At 57.1% G+C, this 12,177-nt stretch overlaps 1 protein-coding gene across 1 annotated transcript; it reads right to left on the bottom strand.

Moving 5' to 3' along the window:
* Positions 1-6,722: 6,722 nt before the first annotated feature.
* Positions 6,723-12,143, bottom strand: LOC140690851 (2-oxoglutarate and iron-dependent oxygenase JMJD4-like). Its single transcript, XM_072952934.1, has 6 exons — positions 11,591-12,143; positions 11,137-11,302; positions 8,945-9,070; positions 8,334-8,601; positions 7,619-7,765; positions 6,723-7,183 (listed from the first exon to the last, which is right to left on the bottom strand). Exons 1-6 carry the CDS (start codon positions 11,853-11,855, stop codon positions 6,881-6,883), a joined length of 1,275 nt encoding a protein of 424 aa, XP_072809035.1. The 5' UTR covers positions 11,856-12,143; the 3' UTR covers positions 6,723-6,880.
* Between the last annotated feature and the right edge of the window lie 34 nt (positions 12,144-12,177).

Genomic DNA, 12,177 nt, shown 5'->3' with positions numbered 1-12,177 from the left:
TGAAAGCTGGCAGGGTCTGTTGGGACCCAGGGGATCCCAAACCCCTGAATGGAACAGGGGACAGAAGTGGGCTCTGGGAAAGGGCAGACCCTTCCAGCTGAGCTGGTGGCCTTTGCAGAGGCGAGCTGGGAGTCAGGCCCTGATCCTGAAGGTAGACAGTAGCCCTCCAGGTCCCATCTTGGCTCTCCTCAAGAGTAACTTGCTAGGCTAGGGAGGGGTGTGTGAGGCAGGGAAGGAAAGTGGGCATCTGTTTCCGTTTCCTGCCTCAGGAGGAGGGCTCTCCCTCCTCAATGGAAGGGCTGGACCTCCCAGCGTGGACTGTTTGGGGTAAGGGGTTTGTGTGGGTGCTGCTTCGGAGACCTCTGCCTGGGGGTTCCTCTAACTCTGCTGCCCTCCTGCCTTCCCCCAGTGCCTTATCATCAATCCTGGGCCCCAGTCTGGACTAGTCACCAGAGGGTTTCTGTCAGCTCCCATACTTCTCTTCCCAAGAGGCTGATGGACTACGCACAGTTCAACACGCCTCACTTGGATCTGGAGCACCACGCAGTTGGAGCTCTGGAGCCCAGAGTCCAAGCCAGAGGGTCAGGAGGGCTGGGAGGGGCTGCTGTCAAGAGGGATGCTGCTGGGCCACAGAGACGAGCAGAGAGCAGTCCCAGCTCACTCCTCCGGTGCACTTCAGCTTGTAAACCCTTCCTGGGATGTGGACCTTGGCCTTGAGCTTCCCTTAACAGCAATTGGGGTCTTTTACATTTTTGCAGTGGCACTGATAGGTAGCCGTGTTGTTAGACAGCTCCAGGGGCAGTTGCAATGCCCGCTCTAGGGCAGGTCAGCTGCACGGCCAGTGCTCGCACCCACTCCAGCACCAGTGCCCAAGCCGAAGCCACTTCTGGTTCTGCTTCCAGTGCAACTTCCAGATTTGGGGGCAGTACCTGCCCCAGAGTTCCAGTCAGCTCTAGCTCAGCTCTGTGCTCACATCACATCAGCTCCAGCACCAGCTCCAGAGCTAGAACCAGCTCAAGGGCCATCTGGCTCCAGAGCTACAGCCACATCCCAAGCCAGCACCAGCTCCCAGCACAGAGCAAGCTCCAGGGCCAACTCCAGAGCTGGCCCAGCTCCAGTACAAATCCTAAAACTAAATGCTAGCTCCACACCACCTCCAGTGTTACAGCCGGCCTCATTGCCAGGTCCAGAAAAGAGCCAAGGGCAGCTCCGGTAACAATTTCCCTTCAGAGTCACATCTGAGGCCAGCCAGCTCCAGGACCAGCTCTAGAACTCCCTCTGGAGCTAGTGCCGTCTCTAGCATCTTTGCCAGAGCTGGAGGGAGCACCACCTGCAGGGCTGGATCCAGGGCCAGATCCAGAACTAGAAGCAACTTCAGCACCCGCTCTCGTACCAGCCCCCCCGAGTTAGAGCTAGCACTGGTAACACCGCCAGGGCTGCTTCCGGAGTCGGGGCCACCACCGCCCCTGAGCTCTAGATGGCTCCACCACCAGCTCTGGCACCAGCTCCAGGACAGGGACTGCTGTATTATCAACTCCTGTGTCTGCTGCGGCAACTGCTCTAGCATCAGCTGCAGATCTAGAACCATCTCCCAAGGTAATTACAGGCGTAGGATCCACACTAAGTTCTGAGCCATAGCAGCTCCAGCTCTAGCGCTAAGTCATGAGCCAGAGTGCACACCAGCGTCAACTTCTGCCCCAGCTCAGAACCGGAGCCAGCTCCGGCATGAGCTGGAGTTACGGCCAGTGTCAGTTCCAGAACTGGAACCAGCTGAAGCGCCGACTCCAGCCCCAGCACCAGCCCCAGAGCTAGAGCTACTGCACGCTTTACACCCGGAACCGATTCGGAGAGCAGAGACACAGCCATCCCAGAGCTAGAGACCTCTTGGAGCCCTGCGCCAGGTCCGTGACCAGCGACAGCAGCAGCTCCACCATCAGATCCAGCTGCACCTCGAGCTCAAGCTGCTTCAGTGCCAGCCGCAGCTGGAGCCCCCCAGCACCTGCTTCTGAGCCAGAGCCGACTTCAGCACCGGTCCTCACATCATGTCCAGATCCAGACCCAGCTCCAGTTCCAGGGTCAGAGCCAGCGCGTCATGTGAGGTAGAGCCAGCTCTGGTATCTCTGTTATGTTCTTCTCTAACGTTTATTTTTTAGGTTTACTTTGCTCTTTTTCACAAAGGGTACCTTCTAACTAACTCCTAGCAATAGCCAGCCTCAGGAGCCCCCTCTCCGTGGTGAGTGGCCCGGGCTCGCCAGGCACCTCGCTCCCAACCTGCCAGCCCAGACCACCTCCGGGCTTGGCTCACTGACCCTCCCTTCTGGCCGGGCACGATTCCTGACAGTGGACAGGCTGCCCCGGACTCCTGTGGACCACTTTGCTGCCTTAGATGCCTTCTGCTCTCTGGGACCCAGAAGACTAGCTAACCTTAGCTCAGGAGCACTGCCAGTGGTCGTACTGCCCTGCCTGCTGCCAGGTGCTGCCCCCGTACACTTCCTTCATTCCTTCACAGGTGCTGGTCGTCGCCATCTGGGCCCACAGGCAGCCTAGGGCACCCACTCAGCCACTGGGTCTGACAGCGGCAGCTCCCTTATGTCGTAACAGCACCTGCCCGTGACCCTCCTAGGGGTCCTGGCCCTGTCTCCTACCGCTCCAGCCTTTCTCAGGCTAGATGGGATCTCAGAGACGCCATGCTCAAGGCCAGCTGCGAGTCAGAGTCTTACCTACCTCCCACCCTGCACTGCCCCCCCCGTAAAGGCGAGGCCCCCCCACATACCTTGCTCTTCACCAGGTGAGGAGGGGCAGCCGGGTCCCACTGAGGTTACCTGGTGGCACCGTAAGTGCCAGGCATCAAGGACTTCGTGAGACCACAGGAGGTGGGGCCAGTGGGAAGGGGAGATTTCAGAGGAGGTGAGAGGGTGATCGATTTTTTGGATACAAGGTTAAAAAAAAGTTTACTATTATTGTAAACAGCAAAACTTGCACTTGAATGTTATATCAAAATCCCACTTTCGCTACAGCCTGGGAGATGCGGTTTTGTGTTCTTTCATTTCTTGTGTTTAAAATGAGATGGACACGCTCAGTCCTCATTCAGTGTCTTGCAGGGTCATTAGTTTATTGTGTGCAGAAGTGAGAAAGGCCAGCCTTCTCTGAAGGACGTGCCCACGTCCACCTTCCACAGAAACTTTTATTTCAGTGTCATTAAGCTGGACGAGGAGCTGAGGCAGCCCCTCAGAACCCAGGGGATTCGGAGGTTGAAGGCACTTGCACAGGCACAGCAACAGCTGCTGAAATTTGAGCATCTTTAAAAGTGACCCTTGCCCGGGCTGTTTCCCGCCCCCAGACAATGGCTGCCTTTCTACACTTCAGAGGAAGAGCAGCTTTCTACTTCTCCTGCTGAGGTGTCCTTTGACCACCAGTTGGGAAAACTGCAGCTCAAACTCTGCAATTCCACAAGCCCAAGTCGGGGAAATGCATACAAGACAAAAACACACAACGCGGAAAGGAACAAGCCAGAGTAAGGTTACTGGCAACCAGGCTGAGGGCAGACAGGGCTTTCCATCATCGTCCCCCTTCTCCCAAGGTCAGCACTTAGCCTGAACTTGAATACTCCTCTGACCTCAGAATTCCTTTTCCTGTTTGTTTTTTTTTTTTAAATCGAGGGGAAAGATCTGTGATGCAGAGTTTAGGGCTACAGCCAGGTGTCATTCTGTAAGTGTCCCTGCTGCCTGTGTACAGGGATTTCCCGAATCCCTGCCATGCCCTGTGCAATCATTTTAACCCAGACATGCCCTAGATGCCGCCTGTCCCCCGTCGGGTACACCCTGGCCACCCCCCTCTGGCTGGGTGGGGCCCGGTGAACGTCCTTTGGTTACGTCACAGGGATGTAAATCCTTCCCGCAGGGAGGGGAAAGATGCAGCCTGATGGACGGGGAGGGGGTGTACTGCCAGGACCAGCGATACGTGGGCAGCACAGACACGTCTCTCCCCATCAGACACCCAGGTGGGAAACACACACTGCCCTGAGCTCACCCAAGCGCCCTCCTGGGGCTTCTCCCAGGACTGAAAGCTAAAGGGTTAACACCAGGCACAGCAGGAGGTCCCAGGACCTTACACAGCCTTCAGTCTGCACCCTGTCAGAATACACAGCCTGTAAGAGCAAGAGATAGACAAATGGTGGGGCAACTCTGAGTTACCCTTTCCTCCTCAATGGCTATAGGTGTCACTCAGACACACAGCAAGGCTCACCTCTGCCAGGCCCCAAGTGATTGTGCAAGGATGTTGTTGAATGCAAGTGGGTGTGCAAGAAGCAGACACAGAAAAGAGCAAAATGGAGCAAATGATTGTTGAACCACACAGAGAGATTGTAATGGAGTTGATTATTTTTTTTTCTATTTGCTTTAGTTTTATTTATTTTTTTATCATAACATTTTGTGTATATTTCCCTGTGCTATACATTGTAATCTTGTTTATCTATTCTACAATTTTGAAATCCCAGTCTATCCCTTCCCACCCTCTACCCCCCGTAACCACAAGTCTGTATTCTCTGTCCATGAGTCTATTTCTGTCCTGTATTTATGCTTTGTTTTTGTTTGTTTGTTTGTTTTTGTTTTTTAGATTCCACATATGAGCGATCTCATATGGTATTTTTCTTTCTCTTTCTGGCTTACTTCACTTAGAATGACATTCTCTAGGAGCATCCATGTTGGGTTATTGATGGCTTAGTGGAATTTGGATTCTGCAGAATTAATGTGCAAGGAAAGATTGATAAATCAGCACAAACGGGCAAAGAGTGGTTGTTTTGCAGCAAGTGTGCAAGCATTGACTCTCAAATGGTACACAGTGGGATGCAGGAGAAGCCAGAAGGAGCAGAATAGTGAAGAATGGTTGATAACCTGGCCTCAGTGAGTGTTCAAAGTGCCTCTTGCAGTGAGTGTGCAACAAGACATTGCTGAATAGCACACAGTGGGTTGTGAGAATAGAAAGCCTGATGGCGAGCATGGGAGAAGCAATTGTTAAATGCTGCAGGAGTGTGCTGGAGCGAAATCAGGGTGCACACGCATTAGACTTGTTGTTGAACTGCACATGGAGTGTGTAAACAGTGACTCTGAATGGCAAATAGGTGTGCAAAGTGTGAGGTCAACTGGAAATGCCAGACACTGGCTTTTGAACTACACAGCGCGTGTGCAGGCAGACGTCGCTGAACGTCAGAGCGGGCCTGTGGGAAGTGGGCACTGGCTGAAGCAGACGGACCACTGACTCTGCAGGGGGCAACCGCAATGTTCCATCTGATGTGCCTGTGTGGCCAGGCCATGGTGCCAGGTTGTTTGGCTAAATGCCAGTCTGGACGTTGCTGTGAAGGCATCTTTTATATGTGACTGATATTTAATTCAGCACAGTGTGGGTGGGCCTCATCCAGTAAGTTGAAGGTCTTAAGAGCAAGGGACCTAGGTTCCCCAAAGAAGTGATTCTGCCTTCAGGCTGCAACCCAGAAACCCCACCTGAGTGTCCAGCCTTCAGCCTCAAGACTGCAATGTCTGCTCTGCCCTGGGTCTCCAGCCTGCCCTGCAGACTTCACACTCGTCATCCCCCGACACCTCTCTCCCTCTCTCTCTACATACACATATTCTATTGGTTCCATTTCTCTGGAGAACCCTGAAACTGTGATGACTGAGTAGCACATAGGTGTGCAAGACCTATGTGGAAACTGGATGGCCCACACAAGTGTGCAGAGTTTAAAAGCTAGAAGTCTGCAGTGATTGAGTTTTGTTTGGCACAGGGGTGAGAAGCAAGGTTTGGAAGTTGGATGGGGCAGAGTAAGTGCACAAATGACTCCTTGTTAAATGGTGAATAAGGGGTGTGCAAGGAGTAGATGCTGGATGGCGCAGAACAGGTGTACGAGGTGTGGAAGAGGCCCAGGTTCCAGCCGGCCTTTCGGGTCCCACCTGGCCTGCGGGACGGGACCAAGACCCTCTCCCTCACTGCGCACGCAGCTTCAAGGGCGGGCTTGGGTCTCCAGAGGGGGAAGGTGGTGCTGCAGAGAGCGCGAGGGCGATGAGCTCACTGGTGCTTTGTCTTGCTTACTTGCTGCCAACAAGGCCCAGATGGCAGTGTGAATGTGTGAATGATGTACCTGTGACACCTGGGGGGCCTGCACGCTGGACAGCGCGTGAGATCTGCCTAGAGCCCTGGCCAAGAGACATCTCTGGCTCAGGATCCTGTCGGGGAGGAGGGAGGCACTGGCCAGTGGAGGGAGGGCGGGCTCTATGTAAATACTGTCTAGTGTTGGATAGAGACACAGGCCTTGGGTCCTGGGGCTGCCCTGGGCCCGAGTGTCTCCCCCCACCCTGGGGGGCTTGCTCTAGTGGGACTTAGGCAGGGATGCGGTAATAGGGCATCCCTGTAATGGGGGCCCTGCGAGACAAGCCAGCTGCCCTGCAGTGCTAAGGATGGGAGGCCTATCAGCTTGGGGGTGGGGAACCAAGAAAACCCAGCCACATGCCACCCCCGCTTTGAAATCCCCAGCACATTCCCAGCCTCCTCGCTGTGGGTCCAAGTGACCAACGCTTCCTCACCCACCCTCTCAATGGATCCAGAGTGCCCAGTCCTGGCTGGGCCTCACAAGGAACCTGGACCCTCTGGACCCTCTGGACAAGCATCAAGGTCCCAGGAATACCGACAAACAGGACATATTAGACCCCTAAAAGCAGACACTGTGCCTGAGACACTGAGGTGACAAGTTTTAGTGGAGAGGTGACATGTCCTGGGCCACACAGGACAGAGCTTTATTGCTAGAAGGGACTCTGGAGCAGGGTGAATGCCTTCCACACTGGTGCCTCCAGCATCCCTCATGACATGTTGCAGTCAGTTCTCACGACGGGCACTAAAGGGACACGGTGGCGGCCACGACTTCCTCCAGCTGCTGCAGGAGCTCCTCTGGCTGTGGTGAGAACGCGCTGGTATCCACTCTCTGGAAGTCAGGGTGGGCCACCACGCACTCCAGCACCTCAGCTATGCGGCCGATGTCAAAAGCGGCCTGCTGGGGGCCCAGCCCACAGCCCTTGCTACCCTCCACCTGGCCAGGGTCCACGCCCTCAGCCAGGAAGCGCAGCCTCCTTTCAGCGATGACCTTCAGGAAGTGATAAAAGTCCTCGAAATTGATGCCGGAGCACGACTTCATCATGACCTGGGTCAGAAAGAGCAGCCAGTGAGCCGCCACTCACGCAAGGCTCTGGGCAAGCTCTTGCCCACCTTGTACAGAATTTAGGCTATGAAGGGCCCTGGGCACGGCCTAGCCCTCAGGATGGAGGCAGACACCCAGGGGCCAGCCAGCCATCAAGCGCGTCTGAGTCCTAGAGTCTGGAAGGCCCAGTGACCTGCCTCGGTCCCAGACTCTCGCTCATAGAGGTAGGTCCGGTGGCCACCCCCCACCCTCCCAAAGACTGCAGCTCTGGCCCTAGGAGACCACACCCTCCCGTGGGACCGCAGGCTGTCCTGGGGGCTCCTCCTCACCCTCCCCCCGCTGAGGCCTTGGCCCTGGTGAGGCCCATACCCGTCCTCCCACTGTAGCCCCGGTGAGCCTCCCCGTGCGCCCTGCTCCTGCTCAGACCAGCCGTCCCACCTGGCAGTGGTGGTGCCAGTCGGGCATGGTGTCCCTCCACTCGATGATCTCCCGCTGCACCGCCCAGAGCTCCTGCTGCAGGAAGTGCCACATGTTGGCCAGGTTACAGCCGTTGACCCAGTTGTGGTTGATGGAGATGGTGTCCTCCTGGAAAGGGCAGGTGCAGGCTGTCCCCACAAGCCCACAGGGGGCACTGTCCCCTCCCTGTGTCCTGAGGTCCTCTCAGCCTTCCTTAGCTGGAAAGGGCTGTTGCCATCTCCCGATGGGTGCCAGAAGGGAAGAGGGAGCCGGGGCTGTGATCATCTGAATCCACAGTTAACCCAGAGTGGGGCTCCCCAGGGGCTGGGACAACCCCATGGCTTGCAGACCCCTTGCCCATTGCTGCCCAGGAAAGCAACACGGGAGGGAGGGAAAGAGGCTGGGGGCCCTCAGCAGTGCTGCGTCCAGGAGCCAGCGTGGCCACAGGCAGGACCAGCCTTGCCCGTGGTCTGCCGTGTCCCATATCTGGGCTCTCCCAGAGGAACAGCCTGCCCACTCTGGGGGACCAGGAGGGGTGGGCCCACCCTGCTCTCTGCAGGGAGGCATCTAGGAAGGCACTGAGGATGAGCAGGGCCACCTGGCAGGCCACGGGGCACAGCTGAGTGGGGAAGCCCTGTGGCCTGTCTCCCTGACCCCTCTGGACCACAGCATGTGGGGCAGGGAGGGCCCACCCTACCAGGTTGTGGACTTGGTGGTGCCACCCGCTGGGTACAAACACCATCTCGCCGGCCTCCTGTGTGACCTCCAGTGGTGGGTTACAGTGACCGAGCCTGGCGTGTAGGTGGCCATCTAGGAGTGTGGGGGAGGTCACATCGTAGGGCAGGCCACCGCGGCTATCCCGCAGGAATTCTTCTTGCCCCGGTGGGAAGAAGAACCACTTTTTCCTCCCGCAGATGTTGACAGACCAGCTGAAGGAGCGGAAAATGTCGGCGTGGAACAGCGACCTGCACAAGAGCTCCTGTTGGTGTCTCGTGGCTCAAATGTGGGCTGTGCGCCTTCTGAATTAGACAGGCCATGCTCCGAGGCCTCAGTGGTCCCCAGTTCTCAGACCCGGCCTGTGGGCCAGGTGGGAGGGCCAGACCTCCCCCACCCCAGAGCAGGTGCCTGGGCTCCTGCCACGGAGCAAAGAGGGTAAGTGGGCTTAGAAACGCCAGACCTGGCAGCCACCTCCATGACCTGGCTGACGGGAATCTGAGAGGCTCTGGCCGAGAACCGACACAGCAGCAGGAACAGGGGGGTGACGGGGGTCAGGGTGCAGGACGGCGGGGGGAGCAGACAGGCGGTTACCAGGTGCCGCCGGGCCCCATGTAGACGAAGCGGTAGTCATCCACGCCCAGGACGTCCCAGTACTCGTTGAGCCAGTCGGACGAGAAGTACACGGGCAGGGTGAACACGTCCTCCGCTGAGGAGTCCCTTCAGAAAGAGGCGTGAGGCTGCAGCCGAAGGCGCTGCCAGCCCACCTCCCAGCACCCAGGTCCTGAGGCCATGAGAGACCCTGAGAGGTTTGAAGTTATGTGAATGATGCTGACCTGCCTCTGGAGCCAGCGCCAACTGCCAGGCTGAGTGGGGGCCCCTCGGGCCATCCAGCCACAGTCTGGCCACCAGAGACCACAGTCCTAAGTGACCCCAGCCGAGCCGGGCCCAAAAGACTGAACCAGAGCTGTACACAGATGGCGCGGTTTTGGGGGTGCTGTGACACAGCCTAGCCAACACGCACAGGCAGTGACCCAGCCGTTCTGGGCCCCTCCCGGACGCGCTCCAGGCCTTCAGCCTCTGGTTCTAAATGCATCGTCTGCGTCATGCTGGTTTCCCGACTTTGGGGGCCTCCTCTACTTTTTCACCCACACCAGGGACCTTGACTCTGCCAAGTGGATTCACAGGCATGTACACCAAGGTCCTTTGTACCTCGTCTCTCAAGCTCTCACTCCCCGGTCCATCCCCACAACCCAACCAGTGGGCTCCCAAACAGAGAAGCATTCTAAGTTAGCTCAAGGAAGGGTACAACTCTGCCAACAGCACGGTCACACGTCACTCGCAGTCAGAGGCCGTGGCGGGGGAGCCTCAGCACCAAGTCACCCGCAGTTCCCTAAGACACCGTGCAGGCCCTCTGTTGCCACGTCTTTGTGCACTGACAGGTGCCTGCTCATCCTTCAAAACAAGGCTCAGATATCACCTCCCCTGTGGCCACCCCTGCCTGCCTGATCCAGACCTTTCTCTGCTCTTTTTATTTTAGGGCTGCCAAGGGAAATGCAGGGCACTCCATCAAGACTGACTTTCAAATAAACAACGAACGCGTTTCCAGGCTAAGCGTGCCCCCTGTGACATCTGGGACACTCCTGCACCTGAAAACCCCTCACGGCTTATCTGAGGCCCGAACTCACCGCACGTGAGCATCTGTGTCTCTGAGCTCATCTGCGTTCCTGGAACAAGCTCCTGAGCTCTAGGACCAGAGTCTGGCTGCATCTCACCCACCGTCTGTTGGACCCGCTCTCTCTGCCAAGCAAGCAGCCATGTGGCAGACAGCACCCAGGGCAAGCTTTGAGCAGGATGCTGGTGCCCCTCATGCACTCTCGGATTCATCTTGGGACTCACTAGGATCTAAGGTTTGTTTTTTCTTTTTTTGAGTCTTAGTTCCTGCTTGAGCAAAACAAGAATTCGACTGTTCACTCATTCATTATTGGAGCACCCACTCTGTGCCAGGTGGTGCCAGTAGGTGGGGGTCCGACCGTGATCCCCTCTCGGCTAGTGAAAAGCACGGCCCTGGCAAGGAAAAGGGATACAAAATTCTGAGGGCCACCTCAGAGTATGAGTGCCAGCAGAAGGCGTGGGGCTGCCCAAGGAAGGGAGAGGTTTCTCAAGCAGCGTCCTTCGAGCGCCCCAGGAGGAAGAAGTTTGTGGTCGACAGGGACAGACCTCAGAAGGCCCCGTTAAAATGTTGGCCTCGTTGCTTGTTAGCAATGGAGACTTTAAACGGGCAGGACACAGTCCTGCTGAAAAGATCTTTGGGGCTTCAGTGAGTCTAGCAGTAGGGTGCGGGACTTGAGCTGGGGCAGCTTGTCTGGAGACTGGCAGCAGCCAAGGTGGATGAGAACAAGCCTGACTTGGAGAAGCAGGTTGGGAGAGGGCAGGCTGATCCCAGGAGCATCTGAGAGGACAGGCAAAAGCTAGATGCTGCCAGTTAGATTTTTTAGATGAAGCTGACAAGGACAGCTATGGGCAAATGTGACCAAAAAAAAAAGGTAGCAAGCACAGCCCACCTGGGCCTCTGCCAGGCCCACACTCCTCACAGCAGCCAGCCCTGTCCAGGCATGGTGAAATGGCCGCTACGGGACAGAATGACACTTCCAACCATGCTGAAAAGAGCGGGTTTTATACGAATTAAATTCTTAGCTGGGGAAAAGACGAGCTCCCCTGTGTGCAGCCAGGACTCACTCAGGGCAGGAAAAGCAGTGCTGGGGCCAGTGCTCCAGGCCCTTTACCTGCATAGATGCCAGTCCTTGAGGTAGAGACAGCCCCGTGGAGAGGAGTAGTTCCCCTGAATGTACTCTTTCCAGTAGCTGATGTAGTCTCTGAGGGGCATGTGTTCTTTGGGGTTGGAGTTGTATTCTTGGACCCCACAGTTTGCAACAGGTACAACCAGGTGTCCTGAAAGGCAAGGGTCAGGCACAGACTTTTCTGAGAGTGCTCCAGCCTGTCCATCCTCCCTGACCCTGTCCGCCCTCCAACTCATTGGTGCACACGTCTCCAGATGAATTCTTCTGGGGACCGACTCATGCCCTGCCTCCCTCAAGCCTTCCGCGGCTTGCCTCATTAGCGCCCTCACAGTCTGACCCAAGGGAATTTAGCAGGGCGAGTGTCAAAGGACACCGGCTCTAGTCCCGTGTTTGCTAGTCCGTGATGTCGCTGCCCAGCCCAGGCACTTGCGCTCCTCACCGTAGTTCTGAAGCAGATAATCGAAGTTGGGCTTTCCGCCGGGCGTCACCCAGAGCCTCCTACTGCCCCAGTCCTCGGTGAAAGCGCTGGAGAAAACACAGGGCAAGTTGGGGAGCAGGTAGCCCTTGAAGAAGTCCGCGTAGGAGAAGGCGTCTGGCTTCTCGATGAAGTCCACGCGGTCCAGTTTGGGGCAGACCCTGCCGGGTAGGCGCCCCCGAAGCCCTCGGAAGTGGCTCTCGGCGAACACGCGCGTGTCCCTGTCCATCCCGAGCCAGGCCCCGCGTCTGTGGGGCGCGGATCGCGTAGGGTGGGGGCCTGCCGGGGGGTCGGGAGGGCTACTGGGAATGGGGCAAGGGTCGGGGGCGCTCGGAGGAGCTGCTGCGGACAAGGTGGGGGGCTGCCGGGCGGCCAGAGGAGCCGCCCCGGACCGGAGGGGCCGCCAGGGACGGAGCGGCGGCCACGGCCCGGCGGAGAGCGGGGGCCCATAATCCGGCTTCCGGATTCCCCCTTCTCTGCTCTTTAAACTGGGAGGTGAAAAAGGAAGTGCTTGCTAAAACTACTACCGGCGTAGACGCTCTGGGCATCCG

This window comes from Vicugna pacos, chromosome 3 (assembly GCF_048564905.1).
Source record: "Vicugna pacos chromosome 3, VicPac4, whole genome shotgun sequence".
Classification (NCBI taxonomy): Eukaryota; Metazoa; Chordata; class Mammalia; order Artiodactyla; family Camelidae; genus Vicugna; species Vicugna pacos.
The sequence above is the reverse complement of the archived record's forward strand: the minus strand, read 5'-3'. Positions and strand labels throughout refer to the sequence as shown.